At 37.6% G+C, this 27,768-nt stretch overlaps 2 protein-coding genes and 1 long non-coding RNA gene across 4 annotated transcripts in view; 2 read left to right on the forward strand and 1 right to left on the reverse strand.

The window, feature by feature from the left end:
• Window positions 1-8,644, reverse strand: part of Gad1 (glutamate decarboxylase) — a 48,499-nt gene extending 39,855 nt beyond the window's left edge. The window contains exons 1-3 of one of the 2 annotated variants that reach the window (XM_034982474.2): window positions 8,365-8,644; window positions 7,433-7,528; window positions 5,966-6,041 (exon numbers count right to left, since the gene is read on the reverse strand). In XM_034982474.2, the coding sequence (XP_034838365.1) occupies window positions 5,966-6,041; window positions 7,433-7,498 (142 nt within the window). In that variant the 5' untranslated portion in view covers window positions 7,499-7,528; window positions 8,365-8,644. The remainder of the gene's footprint in view (window positions 1-5,965; window positions 6,042-7,432; window positions 7,529-8,364) is intronic. The other variant, XM_034982476.2, reaches the window with a different exon arrangement.
• LOC138404332 (uncharacterized) lies at window positions 1,810-27,660 on the forward strand. The gene is made up of 2 exons (XR_011238334.1): window positions 1,810-1,889; window positions 27,451-27,660. It is a non-coding gene; the product is annotated as an uncharacterized lncRNA (long non-coding RNA).
• LOC117994747 (uncharacterized) lies at window positions 12,704-27,428 on the forward strand. The gene is made up of 5 exons (XM_034982701.2): window positions 12,704-12,742; window positions 20,973-21,258; window positions 23,023-23,169; window positions 23,982-24,080; window positions 25,272-27,428. Exons 2-5 carry the CDS (start codon window positions 20,973-20,975, stop codon window positions 25,439-25,441), a joined length of 702 nt encoding a protein of 233 aa, XP_034838592.1. The 5' UTR covers window positions 12,704-12,742; the 3' UTR covers window positions 25,442-27,428.
• Window positions 27,661-27,768: the final 108 nt, after the last annotated feature.

A 27,768-nucleotide genomic window follows, 5' to 3' on the forward strand; every position in this document is an offset into this window, starting at 1 on the left:
GACTGACTGACTGACTGACTGACTGATCTATCAACGCACAGCTCAAACTACTGGACGGATCGGGCTGAAATTTGGCATGCAGATAGCTATTATGACGTAGGCATCCGCTAAGAAAGGATTTTTGAAAATTCAACTCCTAAGGGGGTGAAATAGGGTTTTGAAATTTTGTAGTCCACGCGGACGAAGTCGCGAGCATAAGCTAGTTATCTATAAAAACAGCAAAACACGTTTGTTGTATATCCCTTAAATATCTAAGTGCACGAGTCTGACTCGCACTTGGCCGGTTTTTTTGCTAGCGTTCTGGTTACACTAGATTTAGAAGATTCCTTGCACAAACAATTTTACTTTTTGGTTTCCTATTAAGGAAATACACCCTCCCGTTCTGCAGCGGCCTCACAAATAAGGGATTTGGCTAAACCAGACTCATTACCGCGGAGAGGCCGGGATCAACTTGTCCCGTCTATGGGTATTTATGACCCCACGAGCCCGTCTATGGGTATTTATGACCCCACGAGGTCGAGGGGCTGGGCGCAAATACGGGTAATTGTTTCATATTATGTTGCGATTTATTGGTAGAATAGCTGATGCCTGCGACTTCGTCCGCGCGGACTGTACTTTTAAACCCATATTTTACCCCCTTCGGGGTGGAATTATCAAAAATCCTTTCTTAGCGGATGTCTACGTCATAATACGAATTTCAGCCCAATCCGCCCTGTAGTTTGAGCTGTGCGTTGATAGATCAGTCAGCAGTGGCGTGCAGGTCATAGAGGCATAAATGCACTGCTTACCCCAGTTGTAATAGCTCAATGCAAATTTTACATTATGACCTGCCAATAAACAGGTTCTCCTAACTAATGCCTACCCTGGCTTCAAACCCTGTGCACGCCACTGTGACAGTCAGTCAGTTAGTGAGTCACTCAGTCAGTCAGTCAGTCAGTCAGCTTCTCATTATATTAAGATTTGATATAAATTAGATGTCATGTTCTTTCTATTCAGTAAGTATGCGATAGGTATCACTAGCCATTTTCACCCATACCCTTCTCACTATGAGAGGAGACCCGTGCTCAGTAGTGAGCCGGACATGGGTTGATCGTGATGACTACCCATATTACATAAATGCAAAAGTGTGTTTGTTTGTTGGTCTCAAGTTGTCCATGGGTATTTATGACCCCACGAAAGGTCGTTGGGTTTCACGGCCCAACAGTTGAACCGATTTTGATGAAATTTGGTACAGAGTTAGCTTACATCCCGGGAAAGGACATAGGCTACTTTTTATCTCGGAAAATTAACCCACGAGTTCCCACGGGATTTTTAAAAACCTAAATCTACGCGGACGAAGTCGCGGGCATCAGCTAGTAGGTAGGTATATAAACAGTTTATCAAACCCCGACACAAGATGAATATGCGGGAAACGTAAAAAAATCTATTTTCTTCCAAAATCCACATGAGCCCCCCTACTCTATCAATCCCGATGTAACGGACTAACGGATCCCGACGGATGGGTATTTAATACCGGTATAAAGATGACGCGGGGGCGCGGGCGGTTTGATCACTGCGCTTTTTAGGGTTCCGTACGTCAAAAGGAAAAACGGAACCCTTATAAGGATCACTTTTTATATATAAATAAGTTCAGTAAGTAGAGGTTATTGATGATATTATTGATTGATGTTATTGAGTGTAAATTTTTACATTTTACTATGATAATGTACTAGAACAACTTGCACACTAAGTTATTAGTTGAATGTGTTAGAACAAAAAATTTTTACAAAAAAAATAAAAACCGACTTCGTTACATAAACACTAAAAATTGAAAAATAATTTAATTTATTACCGAATATATTATGTATACAAGAGTTATTATAGTTCCATAATAATACTTTTTGGTGCCGGTGCCAATTAGCTTTAGCTGCGCGAATCGTCTAGACTTCATATTTTTATGGGACTCCACAATGGCACCGACCCCAAAAAATATTATTATGGAACTATATTAACTCTTGTATACATAATATATTCGGTAATAAATTAAATTATTTTTCAATTTTTAGTGTTTATGTAACGAAGTCGGTTTTTATTTTTTTTGTAAAAATTTTTTATTTCACAATTTTTAGTGGCCCCATGGAATTATGCTATGACTGGTTAAAAATCTACTGTTTACTAAGCTATTACACTGATCGCGAGCAATTTACTCTTATCCGTTGAGGAGTTCCAGTATCTATCTTCGAAGATGTTCATCAGATCTTCACCAAATTGAAATGGGACCAACTTTGAAGTATACCCTTTCAAACAAAAAAAGAATTTTCAAAATCGGTCCAGGCGTTTTTGAGTAATCGGGGAACATACATAAAAAAAAAAAAAAAAAAAAAAAAGATTCCGACGAATTGAGAACCTCCTCCTTTTTTTGAAGTCGGTTAAAAATAGATTTAAGACCAAATTGTACCTTATTCTAGCATATAAACACTATTTCTATTTATATCTATCTATCTATCTATCTATCTACAGCGCCTTAAAACGATTTTTTTTAGTTTAAACCGTAGACGGAGTAAAAAATCTAGACAAAGGAACGTTTGCTTTCTCATTCACACTGAAAAGAGAGCACAGATAAAGTTACTAATGTGATAAACAGAGACGCAGCTAACCTATTTTTTGTCCCTTACCGTGTAACCGATTTTTTTCAAGGAATACAACTTTAGTTGCAAAACAAACTGCCAATTGTACCAGATTCTAGCAAATAAACACTATTTCTATATTTCTTATTTCTATTTCACTTTGTTGTCTGTCTGCCCGTCTGTCTGGCGTGTCTGCCACGGAAACCTATAGGATACTTCCCAGTTCCCGTTGACCTAGAATCATGAAATTTGGCAGGTCCGATAGCTTAGTATGCCCGCGACTTTATCCGCGTGGATTAAGGTTTAAATTCCTTTAAATTCCCGTAGCAACTTTTTCCAGGATAAAAAGTATCTTATGTCACTCTCCAAGTCTTTAACTATAACCATGCAAAAAATCACGTCAATTCGTTGTTCTGTTGCGACGTGATTGAAGGACAAACTAACAAACCACCAAACCAACAACAACAAACACACTTTCGCATTTATTAGGTACTAGCTGATGCCCGCGACTTCGTACGCGTGGATGTAGGTTTTTAAAAATCCCGTGGGAACTCTTTGATTTTTCGGGATCAAAAGTAACCTATGTCCTTCCCCGGGATGCAAGGTATCTCTATACCAAATGCCATCCAAATCGGTTAAACGGATGAGCCGTGAAAAGCTAGCAGACAGACAGACAGACAGACAGACAGACGGACAGACAGACACACTTTCGCATTTATAACATTATATTATATTATGGACTAGCTTATGCTCGCGACTTCGTCCGCGTGGACTACACAAATTTCAAACCCCTATTTCACCCCCTTAGGAGTTGAATTTTCAAAAATCCTTTCTTAGCGGATGCCTAAGTCATAATAGCTATCTGCATGCCAAATTTCAGCCCGATCCGTCCAGTAGTTTGAGCTGTGCGTTGATAGATCAGTCAGTCAGTCAGTCGACACCTTTTCCCTTTATATATATATATATATATATATATATATATATATAATATATATATATATATATTATGGATTATATGGATTATGGATATGGGTAGTGATTTGACGCCTACCATGTGACGTTGAAGCCTCTACGTTTCGTTACAAGTACCCTATCCGTCGCGGACTGTACCCCTAGCCTATTTGACAGATATCTCGATTCAGGATCGAACCGAGAGCTTCGTCACTCTAGTTCACTCTAGTTCACCCATTCATGGTTGTGATTAATCGTGGTTACAATACAAGCAGCGCACAGAGTTTGAAACTGTCACCCCATAATTAATTAACCCATGGTCGGTTGTGACGGCTGGTTATTAATTATTTTGCAATTGTTTTGACTTAATTTGAAAACCATGTTTTCCTCGCGGTTAGGATGTCTACTGTATTAATGACTAGCTGATTCCCGCGACTTCGCACGTGTGGATTTAGATTTTCAAAAATCCCATGGGAACTCTTTGATTTTCCGGGATAACAAGTAGCCTACGTCACTACTCTCCAGGTCTTAAATTATACCCATGCAAAGAATCACGTCAATCCGTTGCACCGTTGCGACGTGATTGAAGGACAAACCAACAAACCAACATTTATAATAGGGGTAGTGATAGTGATATCGAAAGTCTGTGTAATTTAACACCAAACCAACTACTATTAACGAAATTTGTATTTTTCTTTCTCTGTGACTATAATAAGTACTTATTTAATGTGACTAATTTTATCAAAACTATGTACCCGTTGTTAGGTATATCATAACATATTGCATGCTAATAGGCAGAATTTGGCTGTTATTTGTTTTTGTAACATCTCCACTGTTTACCCATATTCGCAATAAAGAAATTTGAATTTAATTGAATTGAAACTTATAGCTTGATAGCTGCAGAAATCGCCCGCCTAATTTACGAGTGAACGAAAATATCGAATTACATCATAATCGCTACAGCTTATCGAAACTTCCCGAGGCGTGCGAGGAAATAGTATACACGTGCAGTGAGGGTAGATAGATGTTTTTTATGGGTACAATCATTGATACCTTTCGGTCCCTTTTTCGTCTTAAATTCGTTTTTTTCCTAAGTAGGTATATCATTTCGTGCATCCGCGTAGCTAAAGCGTAGAGTTTCGTAGCACTTAAAAATATTTGAAAAATCTATAAGAACTAAGTATAAAATTTAATAGCCATGTTAATATTGTAAATGCGATAGTGTGGCCGATTCTCTTGTACACAATCTCTAAACTAAACTAAATTAACAGGTCTAATCTAGTGCCATCGTTTTCCGCAAGCAACATTATGAAAGGGATAGCAATAGATTTAGAGGTGCCATTTTAGTTTAGTTTAGAAATTGTGTACAAAAGAATTAGCCACAGTGTCTGTCCGTCAGCTAGGTTTTTATGATGATGATGATGATGATGAGTAATAAAATAAATGATGGTACATTGGTGGATGGTATCTTCCACATTTTTAACCGACTTCAAAAAAGGAGGAGGTTCTCAATTCGTCGGAATATTTTTTTTAATGTATGTTACCCGATTACTCGAAGACGCCTGGACCGATTTTGAAAATTCTTCTTGTGTTTGAAAGGTGGTCCCATTTAAATTTGGTGAAGATCTGATGAACATCTTCGACGATATATAATGGAACTCCTCAACGGATAAGAGTAAATTGCTCGCGATCAGTGTAATAGCTTAGTAAACTGTAGATTTTTAACCAGGCATAGCATATTTTAATACCATGGGGCCACTAAAAATTGTGAAATAAATTTTTTTTTACAAAAAAAACCGACTTCAGTAGGTACAAACATTAAAAATTAAAAAATAATTTTATATATTATGTATACAAGAGTATAGTTCCATTATAATATTTTTTGGGGTCGGTGCCAAATTGTAGAGTCTCATAAAAATATGAAGTCTAGACGATTCGCGCAGCTAAAGCTAATTGGCACCGGCACCAAAAAGTATTATTATGGAACTATATTACTTGTATACATAATATATTCGATAATAAATTAAATTATTTTTTAATTTTTAGTGTTTGTGTATTGAAGTCGGTTTTTATTTTTTTTGTAATTTTTTTTTGCCATTTATGTCATCATCGTCATGATCAACCCATCACCGGCTCACTACAGAGCACAGGTCTCCTCTCAGAGTGAGAAGGGTTTTGGCCATAGTCTACCACGCTGGCCAAGTGCGGATTGGCATTTATATACGGCGTGCAAAATTTGTATGTTTTTTAATATTACAGATATGTATATAGATCCATTCTTTTTTTTTTTTTTTACTTTCTTTGCAAATTTTCACATATAAATCAATAATTTTTTTTTTTTTTTAATACAATAAAACTTAAAGCTAGCCATTCTTTTAAAGTTTTTCATAATAAAGTACAATACTCACAGTCATAGTAGAGATTGCCGACTCCTGACGTCAGTTTTGGGGTTCCTTGACCGGATAGAGAAGCCATTCTTTCGCCCTGGCACAGAAAATTAATAATTTAAAACCAGTCGAGTACGAGTCGGACACGCACACAAAGGGTTCCGTACCACCGTATAGTACGCGACAGATCGAGATGGCAATCGGGGTATGAGGCTGAGGGACGCCCCGCACACCCGCACTTCCCCCGTGCTATTCCGCACCGAGTTAGCGCGAGGGCTGTGCGGATGTGCGGGACGTCCCCACTCCGATTACTATCATTGACCTGTTGCATGCTATACAAGAAAATCCACTGTAATTTTTTTAAATTACATGGCGGACATTTTGAAATTTTAATTTGTTGTTACGGTTCACGAGATACAGCCGTTGACAGGCAGACGGACGGACGGACATCGGTGGCTTAGGGCACCCAAGTTGGGTGCGGAACCTTAAAAATATAGAATCCATACTTAATATTATAAATGCGAAAGTGTGTCTGTCTGTCTGTCTGTCTGCTAGCTTTTCATGGTCCAACCGTTCGAAACCGATTTTGACGAAATTTGGTACAGAGATATGAAGGGGGAATCCCGGGGAAGGACACAGGCTACTTTTTATCCCGGAAAATCAAAGAGTTCCCACGGGATTTTTAAAAACCGAAATCCACGCGGACGAAGTCGCGGGCATCAGCTAGTAGTTAATAATATTATTTTAGTGGTAATTTTTTTTACTGAGCAAATTTAAGATACATCATCATGATCAACCCATCACGGCTCATTACTGGGCACTAGTCTCCTCTCATAATAAGAAAGCTTTGGCCATAGTCTACCACGCTGGCCAAGAGTGGATTAGCAGTCTTCACACACCTTTGACAACTCTCAGGTATGCAGGTTTCCTCACGATGTTTTCCTTCACCGTTAAAGCAAGTGACACTTAATTGGTTAAAACGCACATAGCTCCGGAAAGTTACATACATGTGCGGGCCCGGGATCGGTACCTTTTGGGTACGGAACCCTAAAAAAACAATCAATCTTTAGTACGCGACAGACAGGTCGAGATGGCAATCGGGGTATGAGACGGGGAAACGCCCACTGCCCAGTACGACCGCACGTCACCCGCACGTCACCCGTACTATCCCGCACCGGGTTAGCGCGAAACTGTGCGGGTAAGACGAGTTTAGTTTTTTTCAGCTAAAAGTATGCAGATTTATTTTAACTGGATTAGAAATTGTTACATACTTAGATAACTGTTAGTTAAGTACAGTCAAGCATAAAAGCATTAACTAATGTAATGAAATATCTAATTATTATAAAAAAGAACCAACTTAATCGCATTGCAAGCAAAAAGCAGAGGCACAGTTACATAGAGCCTTTGAGAACAAAGAACGTAAAAACAAAATGGCGGCAGCGGAAATCAATATGGCGGCGCAAGATGGCGGCTATAAAATGAACGAACCAACTGGATGTGCTCAGCTATTTGCTTGCAGTAGGAAAAAAAGCCGTCCAGAGTTATCTTTGACATATCGATAGCCTCTATTTCTCTATTTTAAGTCTGTAAAGAGAAAAAAATCATGTTAAGTAATTTTTTTTCCAATTTTCAGTCTTTTTTTTTACACGGATTACAAACAGCTGACAAATCACAGTTTTTCATCATTTTTTTTACGCAAGAAAAAAATTAACTTAAAAAATTACATTAACCCAAAAAAGTCCCCACGAATAACTGTGGAAACTGTGTGGAACAATGGAAAGGGGTCAGAACCCTCAGAAATGAGCTATGACTCAAAAGGAGTTGGAAATGTTGGAAATCATAAAGTTTAACTAGCTTATGCTCGCGACTCAGTCCGCGGGGACTACACAAATTTCAAACCCCTATTTCACCCCTTTAGAGGTTGAATTTTTAAAAAACCTTTCTTAGCGGATGCCTACGTCATTATAGCTATCTGCATGCCAAATTTCAGCCCGATCCGTCCAGTAGTTTGAGCTGTGCGTTGATAGATCAGTCAGTCAGTCAGTCATCTTTTCCTTTTATATATTAAAGATTAGTATTCTTAGTGCGCAGGTCTAGGTACCTACTGCGCATGACCGATAAAATCGATATTACAAAGGTCAAAAGGTTTTTATAACGAACTTTTTTCAAATAAGGTATCTCTATGGTTTTTAGGGTTCTGTACCCAAAGGTTGAAAACAGAGTCTTATTAATGTCACTTTGCTGTCTGTCTGTCTGTCTGTCCGTCTGTCTGTCCGTGTGTCACAGGTCTCTAGTTCGTTTAATTTCACGTTTCGATATGAATGAGAAAATGGTTACAAAATTAAATAAAAACTACATAGCTATTGATAAATTATTACTAAAATGTGTTAAAAAATTGCAAAAAATAAAATTATACCGACCTTTGTGTTCTGCTGCGTTTACTTAACAATATTTAATTATTAATTTAACAATTATTTATTTATTCGATTAAATTCTAGAATTTAATTTATTTATTTAACACTATTTGTAAGATATGTTTTTGGTGGAAAAGCAGATTACTATGTGATGGTAGGGATCGTTAATAAAATTGAAGATAATTTGAGAGTTTTCGCGTAACCTTGGGATTAGGTCTTTCATATATGAAGAAGAAACTAGATTTTTTCAGGAAATACAACTAGGCTTGTGCCTGGTCTCCTAGGGTGTAAAACGAAGACTGGCTGTGGAAATTTCAGGGGATACTAAGCTTCTGAAACGCGCATGCGTGGTTCAAAGGTCGAAGATTTAGGGGTGGGTTTTAGGGGTGGGTCAATATGGAACCAGGTCACCCCCCATCCCCTCTTTTTAGGTCTGATGAAGCGTGCAAGTTATGGTTGGGGAAACATCAAATTTTATGATAAGATTTTTTGATATCTGATTCGATATCATGGACATTAAAGTCTGGTGGCGTTATAAAGTTTTTATGGTCATTTTCTGATGGTAGGTACCTACTTATTTGTGATATTAATATGTACTTAGTAATATATGTGATAACACTGATATGTATTTAATACAGGAAATTTTACTCCCTTAAGGGGTTGAATTTTTAAAAATTCTTTCTTAGCGTATGTCGACGTCATAATAGTAGCTATCTGCAACTATTATAATGCCAAAGTTCATCCCGATCCATCCAGTAGTTTGAGCTGTGCGTTGATAGATCAGTCAGTCAGTCAGTCACCTTTTCCTTTTATATATTTAGACTAGCTTATGCTCGCGACTTATTAACTGATTAACCTTTGGCATTTCTGGAAAAGGTCAACAGTAAAACCTACGCATTTCCGGGAAAGGTCATTCTACCCACTCAATGCAGATATCGTAGTAAGTATAAACTAGAGGATGCCCGTGACTTCATCCGCGTAAGTTTCAGTTTTTAAAATCCCATGGGAACTTTTTGATTTTCTGGGATAAAATTTGTCTACATCTATCATTCGTCAAAACAGGTTTGATCGTCGGATGAAAAGGCACAACAGACAGATAGACACACTTTCACATTTGTAATACTATGATTTAGGATGTATACAGGGTGTAACCAGAACGCTAGCAAAAACGAAGACAGGTGATAGTACTGATGATTACTGATATGATACCTACCATAAAAAAACGCGAAAAAAATATAAAAAATCCTATAATTTCGTAAAAGTTTACGATAGGTATCTTGCAAATACAACATCTGACTACCGCTAGAGGTCAAAGAACTTTGCGTAAGTGGGTAAATCGGAGTCAATGCCGCGTCGTAGGGGGGCATTGACCCAAATTTTGAACGCTAAACATTGCGGGGTTGAAAAATACTAAATCACTAAAACTACAAAATGAGGCAAATGGTTATTGGTATTGGATTGTGTTTAGATGTGGTTTAGATAGTATAACAATAACGATAAATTTTTATTAGCGTTCTGGTTACATCCTGTATAGTGAGGTCTATCTTTATGAAGGTTTAATAGGTAGGTGTATTCTAGCGCTTATTTATGTAGATCTGAAAATTTGTAACTAAGTCTAATTAACCAAAGTTGTTCTAAGGACAAAAATCTAAATAATATAGGTATAAAAGGAAAAGCTGACTGACTGACTGACTGCCCTACCAACGCAAAGCTCAAATTACTGGACGGATTGGGCTGAAATTCGGCATGCAGAAAGTCAATGCATGCAGATGGCTATTATGACGTAGGCATCCGCTAACAAAGGATTTTTGAAAATTCAACCCCTAAGACGTTGAAATAATATGGGTATGAAATTTGTGTAGTACATGCGGACGAAGTCGCGAGCATTAGGCTAGTTACCTATAAAAATAAAATCATCTATCTCAGAAGTCAGACACAAAACCATTAAACAATTTACTCACACAATAAGTGTAATTTACACTAAAGTACACCCCTCCCCTCTACCTCACCCTGCAACCCCCTACCCGTGGGCGTATGACGTCAGAGGGCGGGACCACGCCTTGTAGGGGGTCTGCAGACTAGGTGGTATATCTAGTTATATTGAATTTGTGAATAGTTGACATTTAACCAAAGATGGGAGGTTGGGTAGATATCTTTTAATTAGATCTATCAACATGTTCAGTTAAATACCAAGAATTTTTAATACCTAAGGTGTTTTTAGTTTTTTTATACATATTATACCTAGTACGCGACAGGCCGAGATGGCAATCGAGGTGTAAGCCGGGGGGACGCCCTGCACTGGAATACACAAATTTCAAACCCCTATTAGGGGTTGAATTTTCAAAAATCCTTTCTTAACGGATGCCTACGTCATAATAGCTATCTATCTGAAAGGCATTTCAGCCCGATCCATTCAGTAGTTTGAGCTGTGCGTTGATAGATCAGTCAGTCAGTCAGTCACCTTTTCTTTTTATATATTTAGATTGGGATGACCCAATCCCTAAGAGGCTAAAATAGGTATTTGGTGTAAGTAGTCCACGCGGACGAAGTAACGGACATAAGCTAGTCAGGAATAAAACTTTAACTGTTTTTCGGTTGCAAGGTCGTTTCCTATCTGTACTTAAACCTCTGATAGCGAACGATATCGCGAAAGCTTGAAAAAGCTTCGTCAATAAGGTTTTATCAGTAAATATTAAGTAACAGTACAGAGTAACACAAATACCAGAACGTTTTATTTATGGACTAGCTGATGCCCGCGACTTCATCTGCGTGGATTTAGATTTTTAATAATCCCATGTTGTCTTACAATAATATAACGTAGCGTTTTCGTAGCTTTCGTAGACTTTCGTAGCACCTTTTACTTTTCGTACTTCTTGCGTTACGTCGTAGACGTTCTCATAGAAGATACTAAGGTTTTGAAATCTGTAGAGCGCACTTTGACTTAACCACGACTTAACTCAGTTTTAAAATTGACTTAAAACGAGACAGATTTATGCCAGTGGTATGCAGTGGTATAACGCTGTCTCGTTTTAACAGTGTCTTAGTAAAAGACAGAAAAAAAAACCGTGTCTTAGTAATAGGCTATAAATGAAACACTGTTTAAAAGGGTAATAGGGTCTTGGACTGTACCTAGTAATAAAATGACGTGATTAAAAAAAAAAAAAATATTCACGTCACGCTGTACGTAAAGCGATTACTGACGTAACAGGACGTAAACGACGAATATTTTTCAATTTTTTAACACAAAAAATATTTTCCCACAGAAATTACTCTATTTTTATGTAGAAAAATTGAAAAAGATTGTCGTTAGTAGAGCGTGACTTTCGTGTTAAAAATAAATAAAAATATTGTTTTTTTCTTTAAATTATTCCCTTTAATAATGAATTCTAGTCCCATAAACTACCGCTATTCAAAAAATCACATCATAATATTTTTATTACTACAGTCCAAGACCCTATTATAATTAGGTATTTATTAATGACTAGCTGACCCGCCCCGGCTTCGCTCGGGTGGAGTATTTCGGACTGGGAGTGTCATCGTGAAGCCGTTGCTTGATACCTAAAATATCAATTCACTATCAGAAATTCTAAAATCCCCACGATTTAGGACTCTAGTACTTTGCAGCATCAGGATTGAGGAGTTAGGATCCGAAGTTCAATGATGTAGCCTATGCTAGGTACCTAAATTAATTTTGCATCATCCGCAGTTACTGAAACATTATAGTTTAGTTTAGTGCTGTACCCTACATCATCAGGGTTGAGGAGTTGGGACTTGAAGTCTGAGATAAGCGTGATGCGCGGCCGTGATACAGACAGACAGACAGACAGACAGACAGACAGACAGATAGACAGACAGACAGACAGACAGACAAAAATGAAAAAAATTACAGTTTTGGGTTCAGTATCGATTATAGAGTGCCCTCGAAAAAAATTTTCAAAATATCTTCAATGTACAGAATTTGACCTGTTACTATTTTATTATAAGTATTGATTGATTGAGTAGACTACTACTACTGACAACAAGATGATGACTTCGTCCGCGTGGATTTAGGTTTTGAAAAATCCCGTGGGAACTCTTTAATTTTCCGGGATCAAAAGTAGCCTATGTCCTTCCCCGGGATGCAAGCTATCTCTATACCAATTTTGATCAAGATCGGTTAAACGGATGGGCCGTGAAAAGCTAGCAGACAGACAGACAGACGGACAGACAGACACACTTTCGCATTTATAATATTAAGTATGGATTACACAGCAACTCATTACTCTGTACCTTAGCACTTTATACCAATAGGTATATTATATGTAGGTATAATCAATTAAACTGACACTATCCAGAAAACCTTTCATTGTATATCAGTGTAGCACTTTGTAACCACACCCTAAATGTAAGTTTTTTTTTATTTAGTTAAATTATTGTTTTTTTTACTTATTTCCTACTAGTTTCTCCGACGAATTTATTCCTTTGGTTTTTCACTGAGAGTTTCACGACTTTCTTTTTTAGGGTGTCTCCAAAGAAAAAAAACCGGCCAAGTGCGAGTCAAGCTCGCACGGAGGATTCCGTCCTACAGTCGAATTTTTTAACATTTTGCATGATAATTCAAAGCTATAATGCATAAAAATAAATAAAATTCTTTCCCTTTCATATACCCCACTTAATATAGCTTTGAAAATCGAAAATACTAGTTATTATTAGTTCATGACCACAATTTCATATTTTTTGTGTGATCTAACCCTAAATTCACGCGTCTTAGATTTTTCCCCTTATGTCTGCTATAAGACCTACCTGCCTGCCGAATTTCATGATTCTAAGTCAACGGGAAGTACCCTGTAGGTTTCTTGACAGACTGACAGACAGACAGACAACAAAGTGCTCCTGTTCCGTTTTTCCTTCTTTGAGGTACGGAACCCTTAAAACTGGCCAGATTTTATTTATTTTTATGCATAATGAGTTTTTTATTTATCGTGCAAAATGTCGGAAAAAATACGACTGTAGTAGGTACGGAACCCTCGATGCGCGAGTCTGACTCGCACTTGGCCGGTTTTATTTTTATTAATCAAACACGCTAGCACGCTTTTCATTTGGTGAAATTATTTTACCCGATCCGTCTAGTAGTTTGAGCTGTGCGTTGACAGATCGTCAGTCAGTCAGTAAGCTTTTCCTTTTATATATTTAGACTAGCTTATTCCCGCGACTTTGTCCTCATGGACAGCACAAATTTCAAACCCCTATTTCACCTCCTTGGGGGTTGAATTTTGGAAAATCCTTTCTTAACGAATGTTTGCGTCATAATAGCTATCTGCATACCAAATTTTATCCCGATCCGTCCTGTAGTTCGAGCTGTGCGTTGATAGATCAGTCAGTCAGTCACCTTTTCCTTTTATAAACTGGATTTACGACTAATTAATTTCGTCTCTATTGAAGATAGAGTTGTGGTACTGTATATATGTTATGGTTAGATACTTACATGCTACAATAATGTTCGATACTGGTACATAACTACTATGTACCTTCGACATAAATCAAATATGAAAATTAACCTTTCGTGCTAGGGGTTTTGACGGCAGTACTTTTCTATACCTGCCCCCCGATTGTGTAAGAAAAACGTATTCATCGTTATCGTAATCGTCAAAAACATTACGCCGTGCGCGCTCATCGCGGTCGTACGTGTTAACAATTTACATTCACTCCGTCAAGTTCGGCTCGTTGTTTAGTGATGGGAAACGTATCTATCGATATTGTGAATCCCGGATAGCACAAAACTTGGAAGTATGGACAAGTATCTTAGAAGATCCAATTCAGTTGGAAAACGACCTCGTGACAATCCCACTGAGCCTGTAGAATGGGAAATACCTAAAAGGTCAGCACGTCCTGCGGAAACCAACTCATCGGTTCCAGTTAACACCACAAATCGATTCAGCACCTTAATAGCTAATAAAGATTCGTCGGAATATTCAACTATACGACTTCAAGATGCAACCACTGCCCGCAAAAAATCAGACAGGACCCCACCTATCATAATAGAACCTAAAAGGGAATGGACTCATGATTTTATCAAGACTCTCATTAGTAGATATAATCAAAATTTTCATTTGCAGTATAGAGGTAACAACAAAATTGCTGTAATTTGTTACTCACCGGATAGCCATGAGGCTGTCAAAAAGGGTTTAAATTCCGAGAATGTACCTTATCACACCTTTTCACGCAAGGACGAAAGGACTTCTAAAGCCGTGATTTTTGGATTGCCTGCCTATGTGGAAACTTACGTAGCAGATGAACTTGCCGCCCTTGGATTCAGTAACGTCATTATACGTAAAATGAAGGTGCCGGTTGGCAGAAATGTTACATGTCCTCCTTTCTTTGTTCAACTACCACCTGGAAGTGACATGAAACGCTTCAAGCAAATTAAATACATTAGCAACTGTGTGGTTCAAATACGTAAATATCAAGCTAATAACATCTACGGTACCCAGTGTTTTCGTTGTCAAAGTTTTGGTCATTCATCAAAAAATTGTAACTTAAGACCCCGTTGCGTTAAATGTACGGAGCCACATCTCACTGCAGACTGTCCAAAAAAAGATCGATCGCAACAGGCTCAGTGCTGTAATTGCGGAGAAAATCATCCAGCAAATTACCGACAGTGTAGCGAGCGGCAGAAATACCTACGTCTTACTCAAAAAAAGAGGATTCAGAGCCTGACTACTAAAATCCCAACTAAAATTATACCAAGTGGTAAAGTTGACGGTCGATCCTGGAACGAAGTAGCAGCTGGAAATAATAATCCTAGTAAAATCACTAGCTCGCAGTTCTCCAACGACAATAACGATCAAGCTACTATGGATATGCTAGCTATACTCAAGGCCATCAAATCAATAAAAAATGAATTCGTTGCTTGTACAAATATGATGGATAAAGTTATATTAATCCTTACCCACCTAGGCCAATATGTATGATTCCGTAAATTTACGTGTATTAGTCTGGAACGCCGACGGCATCCGTAAAAAGTTTACTGAGCTACAGGATCTGGTAAGCGCCCTCGACATTGATATCATCGCCTTGTGCGAGACCAGAATATCTCCTAATGTTAGCCTTAAAACACCTGGGTTTTACTGTTACAGACAGGACAAGTTAGCTGAGGGCCGTGGGCAAGGGGTAGCTATTTTAATTAGGGCCGATATTTCCCATGTTCCCGTTTTAATGCCTCGAACGCATAACTTAGAGTGTACAGGAATACAATTATGTGTGTCCGGTAAGACTGTGACTTTTATAGCTGCTTACCAATCTCCGAATCTTCCACTGTTGTGCAGTGATCTAGATATCATTACCAGCACGTTCCCTTCGATGGTTCTTATGGGGGATCTTAATACTAAGCATCCCTACTGGAACTGTTCCGTCGCTAATTTACATGGCAAAATTTTATTTAACCATATGATTACTAATGAATATGATGTATTTGCTCCTAGCACACCCACATTAATCCACTACGACAGTTCACGTACGCCTTCAACACCCGATGTAGTCGTGGCAAATGGTGTCCATGGCATCACAGACATGGAAGCCATAACCTGTCTATCCTCGAACCATCTTCCTATATTTTTCAATGTTAGTGGTACATTCGCTCGTAAATCTTTTAAAACATATAATTATAATAAAGCTGATTGGGTTAAATTCAGGAAGTATCTGGATCAAAACATTACCTTAGACTTACCTCCTCTTAAATCAGTAAGTGCAATAGATAGTAATATTGAACATTTATCAAATATTCTCGCCGATGCCCGGGATTATAGTGTCCCCGTGATATGTGTAGATAGTAAAATCAAGCTACCTCGTCGTATCAAGAAAATAATTAAAATTAAGAATGCCTACCGTAGAGCTTCCCTTAAAGAACAAAACTTATGTATGAAGAGATCGCTCCTTACCAAATTTAATAGTTTAAAATACAAAATTGATCAAGAAATACAAAAATTTAACGATAGAATATGGGACAATAAATTAGCTAAAGTTGACAATCCTTCTTCTGACTTGTGGCGACTAGTTAAATCCTTAAATCCTAAACCGAATACAATCCCACCACTTAAAGTTAGTGACGGTACTTTCACCTCATCAACTCAAGAACAATGTGATGTGTTGGCAGAGGCATTTCTTAATAACATGAACCTCACAAAACACTGGATAAGTGATCCTGAAACTGAACGATCAGTTGGTGAATCAATCACAGAACTCCAATATTTCAATATAGGTAAACTTGATAAACCTGTTAGACCGAGTCAGATACGCAAACTACTGAATAAACTTAAATCACGTAAGGCCCCTGGTATTGATGGATTAACCAACTGTTTACTTAAGAACATGTCGCAAAAATGTTTAGTCCTACTAACTAAAATATTTAACGGATGTTTAATGCTAGGGTACTATCCGTCCTCCTGGAAAATTGCAAAAATGATAGCAATTAAAAAACCAGGAAAAGATGCATCTTCTCCTTCTAGTTATCGACCCATCAGCCTTTTGCCTAGTCTGGGTAAATTGTTCGAATCCATCATTCTGATACGCCTTCAGATAGCTACTAATCACTTACTTATATCCGAGCAATTTGGCTTCCGTCGGACTCATTCGACCACGCAGCAGTTAGCTAGGGTAGCTGAGCATGTAGTTCATGGTATGAATCAAGGAAAGTGCACTGGCATGGTTCTGCTAGATATAGAAAAGGCCTTTGACTCGGTATGGATTGAGGGCCTATTGCATAAATTAATAGTTAACAACGTTCCCTTATCTCTTGTTAAGTTAGCCCAGTCATATTTGGTCAATCGCTCTTTTTCTGTACATATAGGCGATTGTAAATCATCATCTCAACTTACACCAGCTGGTGTGCCGCAAGGTTCCATTTTGGGTCCATATCTCTTCACACTTTTCATAAATGATATCCCTAAACAACCGCACACACATCTCGCCATATATGCTGACGACACAGCCTCGTATACTACCTCTGAGGACTGCGATCTTGTAATCGCACGTTTACAACTTTCCTTGGAGTTATTGAATAGCTTTTTTACGAAGTGGAAGCTAAAACTAAATTCTAATAAAACAGAAAGTATAATGTTTACTAGAAAACGCTCGGTTCCCACATCCACAATTAAAATAGATAATTACTCTATACCTTGGAGCCGTCAAGTTAAATACCTTGGTACAATAATCGACGATAAAGTAAATTGGTGCAAAAATATTGACAGTCTAATTCTTAAAGGAGCTAAAGCTATTAACGCATTACGACCAATACTCAACCGTAAGTCTAAATTAAGTTCTTGCACAAAGTTGAGAGTTTATTCCACTTTAGTGAGACCCTGTATAACTTACGCAGCTCCCGTCTGGTGTAGCATCACCGACAGTAAATATGCTAAACTACAGGTAATACAAAATAAAGCTATTAAAATAGCATATAATACACCTTTCCGAACTAATCTCAAAAAATTACATAATAGTATAAAATACCCTTTTCTAAAAGATTATATTTTTAAGTTATCCCACAATTTTTATATACGTAAAAACCCTACTCATCCAAATATGTTGATTTCATCAATCGGCAGAAGTAGACTCGGCACGTTATCGTTTGCCGATACATACAACAGGTATAGACTGCCCCATCACTATTTCCTCGGTGACTCATAACAGTGTGTCAGTACAAGCGACCGGTTAACGCAGCGCGTTGCCGATTCTGTAGCTCAGTTTTTCTACCTACCCGGCTTGTAAATAATAAGTAAAAATTTAATGCTTTTGGCGTCGTGTTTGTACTCTTTTTTTAAATTAAAATTATTGTTTTTCGTAGTAGTTAGACATAATAGCTTACTCCGAATATTGTTATAATTAGTTAGTTTAGTATCTGTGTGTTATAGCTCAAATATAATGCACATTATGATAATATTATGTTAGCGATAGGTAAATTAGGATCTAATTGTCTGTACACTACGTATGTAGATGTAGGTATATGTTTATAAAGGTGTTTAGCCTGTACAAACAAATATTTAATACTGTTGTTAGCAATAAGTTATCTTGAAAAACTGTTGCATAACTTTCTTTGTAATTATTATAAAAATAAATGACATTTAAAAATCAATCAAAAATCAATCGTCAAAAAATTCTGCCCTTTGATTAGTTGATTCGCTGTTTACATTTTTTTACAGCCAATGAAATGGCAGAATTTGTTGACGACTAGGTACGATAACGTAGAATACGTTTTTTTTACACAATTGGGGGGCTGGTTAAAGAGATTTTGACTTGAAGCCCATGGGCTTAGAAATATGCAATTTCTTATTTCAAATGGGATAGGTGATTACCCGACTGTGGCGAAGCCCAAAAGAGGGTTTGACCAGTATGTATATCCGTTTCTATGTCCGCTCATAACTACTCATCGCCTCAACCAATTTTGATAATGATACGTTGGACACGCACTGCTCGAATACTGTCTTCGAACAGCACTTATTTAAGCACTGAGGAATTTGGGACGAAGAGACATCTCGATCGACCACGGGATTAACTCATTTATAATTATTCTGTTATTGGTATATCTAAGAGAGAGCGTGCACTGCGGTGCGGCGAGTTGCAGTGCGTTTTAAAATCTGTAAATTTTAATTTTAATCAATTAAAGTTAGATGCGGAATTAATTCCGCAGTGCGCGCGCTTCTATGTACTTCTATGGTTCAAAGATTTGCGCGAAAAAACGTACGAATATTTACCGTGGTGCGCGCTAGCTCTTATAATATGTAGTTACCAAAATACGAAAGTACCGTAAGCTCAACACACCGTTGAACCCGTACCACCAAATACATAAGCTCTTATATAGTACATAGCCGCCCTGGATCAATACCGGATCTAACCTCTCTTTCTGACGTATTACCCTGTCTCTGTCTATAGAACTTTCAGTTCGAAGGCATCGAGGGAAACAAAGAACAAAGGCTTTTATTCAACCTTTCATTTGAACCTAGGTATAGTTTTTTTTTAAAGCAATGTTTCTCTGTGATGACCTTTAGCGGTGATAGCTTCTGGCTACGTCTCTAGACATTGCCTCCATTCCCCGAATGGTCTGGAGTTCAACCTGTCTAACTTTTTGGAGTTACGAATTGCGCGTTTTAAGCAATTAGAAAATATCACTTGTGAAAACGGTGAAGGAAAATATCGTGAAGAAACCTGCTTGCCTGAGAATTCTTGGCCAAGCGCGAATTGGCGAACTTCACACACCTTTGAGAACAATGTGCAGAAGGAAACCTGCTCGCCAAAGAGCCTCAATAGCTCAACCGGTAAAGGAGTGGACTGAAAACCGAAAGGTCGACGGTTCGTACCCCGCCCGTTGCACTATTGTCGTACCTACTCCTAGCACAAGCCTGACGCTTAATTGGAGAGGAAAGGGGAATATTAGTCATTTAACATGGCTAATATTCTTTAAAAAAAAAAAACTTGGCCAAATGTGGATTGGCGAACTTCACACACCTTCGAGAACATTACGGAGAACTCTAAGGCACACAGGTTTCCTCGCAATAATTGCGTCAAACGCACATAAGTAACTTAAAAAAAGTGAGAGGTGAGAAATGTAAGTAGGTAGAGAGGATCGAACCCCCGACCTCCTAAATAAAAGAACTAAGAAGCAATCAAGTGATAGTCGGACGCGTAAACTAAGAGTACCGTAACATCATAGTTTTTGAATTATCGAGCAAAATGTCGAAAAAATACGACTGTAGTACGGAACCCTCAGTGTGCGAGCCTGACTCGCACTTGGCCGGGTTTTTTTTTTGTAGAATCAACACACAATACAACTCAAACTACTGGACGGATCGGGCTGGGCATTTATATTAGGTATCACTAAACATCGGCTAAGAAGGATTTTTGAAAATTCAACCCCTAAAGGGAGTAAAAGAGGGTTTTGAAATCTATGAATAGGCATAAGCTAGGTAGATAGGTATATGAATTATTTCATCAAGAGAAAAAATCTTTTGCAAAATGGTCCAAGAATTTTCAAGAAACATCAACGTTTCTTCATACAGACCTCTGCTTTGTCAACATCAAAAGGGTTATTCTAAAAGAAACTAACAATACTTGAACATCGCTCTATAAGACCCGAAAAGAAAATCATAACGTGACAACTCAAAGAAAAAACCGGCCAAGTGCGGGTCAGACTCGCGCAGCGAGGGTTCCATACTCTGGTATTTTTTCGTCATTTTGCACGATAAATCCAAAACTACCTAATATATTATGCACAAAAATAAATAAAAATCTGTGTTAGAATATAAAGTAAAGCCCTTTCATATGATACCCCACTTGGTATAGTTATCTTACCTTGAAAATTGAAAATACTAATTGAATACTAATTCATGAACACATTTTTTTAAATGATGTAACCACTAATTCACGGTTTTCGGATTTATTCCTTTACTTGTACTATAAGACCTACCTACCTGCCAATTTCATAATTCTAGGTCAACGAGAAATACCCTATATGGACAGGCAGACAACGAAGTGATCCTATAAGGGTTCCTTTTTCCTTTTAAGGTACGGAACCCTAAAAACGTCACTACTGAAACAAAAAAAAAACCATTTTAATCATTCCTAAATCAAAAACCCTTTGTTTTTAGATGAGGACAAAATCTATTCTTACCCTTTTGGGCGTGGCGGCCATTATGCAAGCACCCTGTGCCGCGAAAACCGACCAATCACAAGCCGATGTTGCGGAAAATCTACCAACGGACGACTCGGTTGCTGGAGTGAGACAGAGAGATACCCCGGAGGTTGTATTACAGTTGAAATACAGTGAAGGGGAACTGAATAAGATATATTTGACTCAGTTCAGGAAGGAAGCTAAGGGTTGGGAGCCTCCAGTGCTTGCCCGAAGGTCCTTGTGTGCGGACCTGTGCTACTCAGGTGTTTTTATTTTTATTTTTGTGTTTATTTTTGTGTTAAGTGTTGTGTTGTTTTGTGTGGTTTAAGCTGTTCTTGTGTAAAGGTAAGTGGTTTTTTGAGTTTGCTTGTAATTATGTAAAGTTTTAAAGGATTTGGGTTAGGCACTTTTAATCAAGATGGTAAGTGGATGGGTGGCCGAATTTTGTCACCCATCCACTTAACCGCTAAGTTAAAACGTTTGTGCTGTTCATAGAAACGTGCATTTACCAAAATATGCTTTTTCCGACGGTCTTGGTTAAGTTATAAAAACCTTAAGTATCAATTTACGAGTAATAGAAACCTACTTAGTCCAAAACAAAAAAACGGCCAAGTGCGAGTCAGACTCGCGCACCGAGAGTTCCGTATCTACTCGAGTTTCGACATTATGCAAGGTAAATCAAAAACTATTATGCATAAAAATACATAAAAATCTGTTTTAAAATGCACACGTAAATCCCTTTCATATGCCCCACTTGATATAGTTATATAGGAAAAAAAAAAATATAAAATACTAACCTACTTCGAAAATTGAAAATACTGTATAAAAATACTAATTATTAGTTTATGACCACAATTTAATTTTTTTTGTGTGCTGTAACCACAAATTCAAGGTTTTCAGATTTTTCCCCTAAAGCCAGCTATAAGACCCACCAACCCGCAAAATTTCATGATTCTAGGTCAACCGGAAGTACCCTATAGGATTCTTGACAGACCGACAGACAGACAGACAACAAAGTGATCCTATAAGGGTTCCGTTTTTCCTTTTGAGGTACGGAACCCTAAAAACCGGGGTGTTCCGTACTCGGGTATTTTTTCAGCATTTTGCACGATAAATCAAAAACTATTATGCACAAAAATAAATAAAAATCTGTTGTGGTTAAAGAATTTTATTCTCAAAAGAAATTGGACGTACTTTCACTTAATGAGAATATTATAGTAACAAACTAAAGCTTTCGGAACTTTCGCAACTTTCGGAATTCAGTCCGCTCCTTAACCGTTGAGATATTTTAAGAGCCTCAATAGTTCAACGGGTAAAGGAGCGGACTGAAAACCGAAAGGTCGACGGTTCAAACCCCGCTCGTTGCACTATTGTCGTACCTACTCCTAGCATAAGCTTGACGCTTAGTTGGAGAGGAAAGGGGAATATTAGTCATTAAACATGGCTAATATTTTTTTTTTTTTTTTTTAATCATTAATATTAATTTATTTATGTGAAGATGGAAACAAATAAACTATTAATAAACTTAAATCTTAAAAAAAAGAAAACCATATTAAATTAAAACTAAAATAAATTAAATTAAATCTAAAACCTCATCGAGACCACCGCAGCGAGGCATTGTACCCAAGATGCTGGCAGCATTACCCCTTTGGATGGCCAAACTAATTCTTTGGCCAAGGTAGCTGCCAGCTCTCGGGTCCCCGGTTGACTCGATAACTCTTTTCGCAATTTCTTCAAAAAGAGCTCGAGCCCCCGGGCCCCACGGCCCCAAGGTCTCCACACCAAAAGGCACGAATACGAAGCTCCCATCGAGGTTTTCATATTTGCGCCTTTTGGCCTGTTCGGCGCTGATGGCCGCTGCACCCGCCATAGAGGAGGTCGCCTGAATGTGGGATGCAGCTAAAGTGTCTACACAAGTTGCATCCCAAACAAACGACCTGCCCATCTTATGGCTAATATTCTTTTTAAAAAAAATGAGGTTCTTTAGTAACAAATTTAGCAAATGTCAATGTTATGATGATTCCTAGGTCTAGGAGGTGATTCCTGCGGGTCCAACTGTGACGCCATGATGCCTGTGGGTCTCAAGACAGCTCTGAACAACTCCAACTCTACCGACGTGGTCTATGGCGAGCCCAGGGTCGAAGTGTGCCCCGTGCTGTGCAAGAATGGACTCGGTGAGTGGCTTATGTTATAGTTCTTACATTTCACGAGGGCAAGTGTCTCATGCTTGTGTGTAAGTCGTATCGGTATAAGTAAGGTACAGGAAATGTGTGCGTTAGCGAGCGCTTGCTCGCGACTGATTGGTCCGACATGCACGCACACTTACGCAATGTCCGTGTATACGACGTAACCACAAGTAAAGTTCACTCGCCTTCGTGAATTGCAACAACTGTATCTTATATAAGAAACTAGCTTATGCTCCGTCCGCGTGGACTACACAAATTTCAAACCCCTATTTCACCCCCTTAGGGGTTGAATTTCAAAAATCCTTTCTTATTGGATGCCTACGCCATAATAACTATCTGCATGCCAAATTTCAGCCTGATCCGTCCAGTAGTTTGAGCTGTGCGTTGATAAATCAGTCATCAGTCAGTCAGCCACCTTGTCCTTTATAAATTTAGATAATTTTAGGATGACGGGTAACACGATTAATTTAATGTATTAACTTTTCAATATTTGTGAAAAGTTTTGTGTTTGTCTATAAGTGTCGTAGTTTGTGTTAAATTAATGTATTGTGTGTTCCTAATAAATAAAAAAATAAAAAATAAAATAAATATTTCGGCCCAGTTGCATGTGTCGTGGTCAGGACGGGACTGCAGTGCTGCGAGAGAAGAAGTTCGAGCTGTCATGGTCCCGGGATGCAAGCTATGTCTGTACCGAATTTCATCGAAATCGGTTTAACGGATGAGTCGTGAAAAGCTAGCAGACAGACAGACAGACACACTTTCGCATTTATAATATTAGTATGGATTAAATGTTCCACCAGGTCAACCCTTGTGCAGCTGTGGGGAGAACGCGCCCGAACCCACGGATTGGAGCGCCGTGTGCGGAACCTTCTGCACGTCTGACAACTACGTGCTGCGTGGTAAGCTTCATTTATTTAAACTTTCAATATTTTATTATGAAGCCATGAGGTAGGCCACTACCTCATGTTCGCAATTTTCATTTTTTTTTAAATAAAAATGGCGTCCGTGCACGGAGGTCGCATGGTGAAGCATATACTGCTTCATATAAAATATTCGTGATGTGTTGGTATAAATCGTCCCTAAATCTACGAGCTATCCGGCTGCTTTGACACTATACTACGAATTATTACGATTGCTAAAAATGAAAGTGCTACAATAACGCTACGCAGGCCTACGAAAAGTGCTACGTACTTCGTAGTATCGTAACTAAGCCAAATAATACTGAGGTTTTAATGGTCTATATCTAAATCCTAAATATATAACAGGCAAAGATGGCTGACTGACTGACTAACTGATCTATCCACGCACAGCTAAAACTACTGAACGGATCGGGATGTGGCATGCAGATAGCTATTATGATGTAGACATCCGCTAAGAGAGTGTTTTTAAAAATTCAACCCAGTATTTTACAGGGCGTAAAATAGAATAGGGGTTTGAAAATTTGTGTAGTCCACGCGGACAAAGTCGCGGGCATAGGCTAGTGAACATAATCAAGCCATAGCAGGCATTGCTGACTGGCGTGTACGTAATCCCAGCTGAATAATGTTGAATTTCTTGATTTGAGCTTTGTAGATTTTTAGTGCGTAACGTCGTGTAATTGTGTGTGAAAATTTTAAATTTGTGTGTCCAACCAATAAGTAGATATTCGGCAAAAACACTTTCTGTCAGGAATACGTCATCCCAGCTACACATTTTTTTCTAATGGACATATGAGAAAAAAAATTGATCCATGAAGCCTTAAGACACACAAATTTAATTTTAGCACACACATATTACCTCTGGATACACACTATTTCATAGACCAATTTTTTTCTCGTACGTCCATTTGAAAAAAATGTGTAGCTGGGATGATGTATTCGTGGCAGAAAGTGCTTTTGACGAATATCTACTTATTAGTTGGACACACATCCGACGTTACGCACTAAAAATCTAATAAGCTCAAATCAAGAAATTCAACATTATTCTGCTGGGATTACGTACACCTGGCTGGCTGGCTTCTGGGCACGTCACGTCACGTCACGTCACGTCACGTCACGTCTTAGGATGAGAAAAAAATTTGTAAAATCATATAACTTAACTTTTTTACGCAGGATGCCCAGCCTGCCAGCCAAACAATGACGCAACCCAATCAGCGATCAAGTCAGTTCTCTCCAGCACCAGGTCTCTAAATACCGTGGAAGGTTGGAGGTCATGGTGCAACGTGCAATGTCGCCAGGGACAAGGTGGAGCCGCATGCAACTGTGACAGTGCCCCGTTTTAGTAGACCAGAAGACCAAAGTATCCGATGAGACCGAAAATCGCAAGAAAATCCGAAACAAAAGCACCGAAAAATTCTTAATAGCTAAAATAATGCAAAACCGAAATAAATCCGACTTAGTCAAAACCCAGAAATCCGTTATAACTCAAAATCTAATTAAAATCGACGTAACCGAAACCCAGAAATCCGTTATGACACAAAATCGAAATAAATCCGACGTAACCGAAACTCAGAAATCTGTTAAGATACAAAATCGAAATACATCCGACATGACCACCGATTTCATCATTGAAGTAAAAATTTTTAGAAATTTCATTTTTATTACTGCAGGAAAACCTAAAATGTATGAAACAACAATGTTTGAAGACAGCATTTTGTGAAATCCAATAATTAATAAATTCATCAAATATATTGAACTAATTTTGGTTGTTTGATATTTTAAATATTAAAAATAACGAAGGCATTTTATAACCTGTTAAAAACCGCCCGGTATAAAAATAATATCTAGAATCTAGATACAGTTCTTTATTATAAACTATTTTCATTTATTTTATCAAAACTGGCTAAGCATTCGACTACTTTGAAGTATTGTAAGTAAATATATCAATAAATTTATATATTTTAAAAAAGAAATATATACTACACATATTAACATATAACGCTTGATGTTAAATATATAGTAATATTATACATATTAATAAGAGTTTGTTATAAAATTGCATGACCAGTGTTCGTTGACGTTGGATTAGGTAAGTTTTTTTTCTTTTTGTGCGTAAAAGTTTAAAACATACCACTTATAACATAAAAATTATAATAAGATTTTAGTAAATACGTACACGGCTTAGTAATATTCTACTTATTTAAGGCATTAAAAATAAATAATTAAAGTTTAGCAGCTACTTCATTGTAAGTGTATTAAAAGGTATTCAGTTATGATTAGTGTACTTATACGTTCTCAATTTAACCGTTTTTTGGCGGTATTACGAGTATTAACTTTGTCAAATTGAAACCAGTTATTTTAAACTTTTTTGTTTACCTAGCGTCAGTTTGGTTCCCTTGCTTGTGTATAGGCAGTTTAACAAATAATACTTTAAAAAAAATAAAAAAAATCTTTATTTAACAAAAACAAGTTATTTTGGCGTCGGTTACTAGTGGTCTCCACACTAGGTTAAACCTGTGACGTGGAGAACAGACTTTCAACCATACATAGCAGAAATCATGTATTTTTAATAGAATAGCTGATACTAATACAGGATGTAACCAGAACGCTGCACTGGCAAAAACGAAGACAGGTATTTAGTACTGATGATCAGTGATATGATACCACAAAAAAAACGTGAAAAAAACGCGGAAAAAAAACATCATATATTTGTAAAATTTCACTATATATTGCAAATAAAACATCTGACTGACGCTAGACAGGTCAACGAACGTTCCGAAAGTAGGCCACTCGGAGTCAATGCCGCGTCGTAGGTGGGGTATTGACCCGAGTTTTGCACACTATACATTGCGGGTTTGAAAAATACTAAATCACTAAAACTACAGAACGAGGCAAATGGTTCTTGGTATTGTATTGTGTTTAGGTAGTTTAACAATAACGGTTAGTTTTTGCTAGCGTTCTGGTTACACCTGGTATATGCTACTGTAAAAATACCAACAAAGTACGGTAAATCCTAGCATTTTGCAGTAAAATCTAAGATTTACCAAGATAATGCTTAATTTCGGACTTTTACCAGCTTTGGTAAATTCTAGTTTTGACATGGCGAATAAATAACTAACTAGAGCTTAAAATAAGTTTTAATTCGGCGTTTAGTGTAATTTTTGTTGACTGTCTTTTTGAATGGACTACACCAGAAGTCTTGCTCTGTCGTCCGTTCATTCAGCTTGACCTTTTTAGTCGGAAAAAATCCTAAAACGAAAATTTTGAGGACATTCAAAATTTTCTATGGACTCATATTTTTTGAGGACTATGATATAAAATAATTAGAAATCGCATATGGAGTAGCTATTAGGCAGCTAAAAATAAATAATTCACATAAAATTTTCCTTAAGGTTTAGAATAAACTTAGTAGATATATATAGAGGTACTTACTTTGGTTTATACATATATTATGGAGTTCTTTGGTCTTCCAAATTATTTTAGTTATTTTTTTTTAAATTTTAACTGTTATTATTTTAAGCTTGAACAAAAACGCACAGTCGCTCACAAGAACCGATTTTAGGCCACAAATGCGAAACGGTGCTGCAGATTGATTACCTACAAGAACTTTTTATCCATTCAGTTATTTTTTAATCAGTAAAATGTTACAAAATTAAGTTTTTATTGAAAC

This window comes from Maniola hyperantus, chromosome 27 (genome assembly GCF_902806685.2).
Source record: "Maniola hyperantus chromosome 27, iAphHyp1.2, whole genome shotgun sequence".
NCBI lineage: Eukaryota > Metazoa > Arthropoda > Insecta > Lepidoptera > Nymphalidae > Maniola > Maniola hyperantus.

Bases quoted from the DNA above. Each gene is read 5' to 3' on its own strand.
- LOC117994747 (XM_034982701.2), top strand. From the start codon at position 20,973: ATGAGGACAAAATCTATTCTTACCCTTTTGGGCGTGGCGGCCATTATG. The intron at 21,259-23,022 runs GTGTTTTTATTT...GATGATTCCTAG, and splicing joins TGCGGACCTGTGCTACTCAG to GTCTAGGAGGTGATTCCTGC. The intron at 23,170-23,981 runs GTGAGTGGCTTA...ATGTTCCACCAG, and splicing joins GCTGTGCAAGAATGGACTCG to GTCAACCCTTGTGCAGCTGT.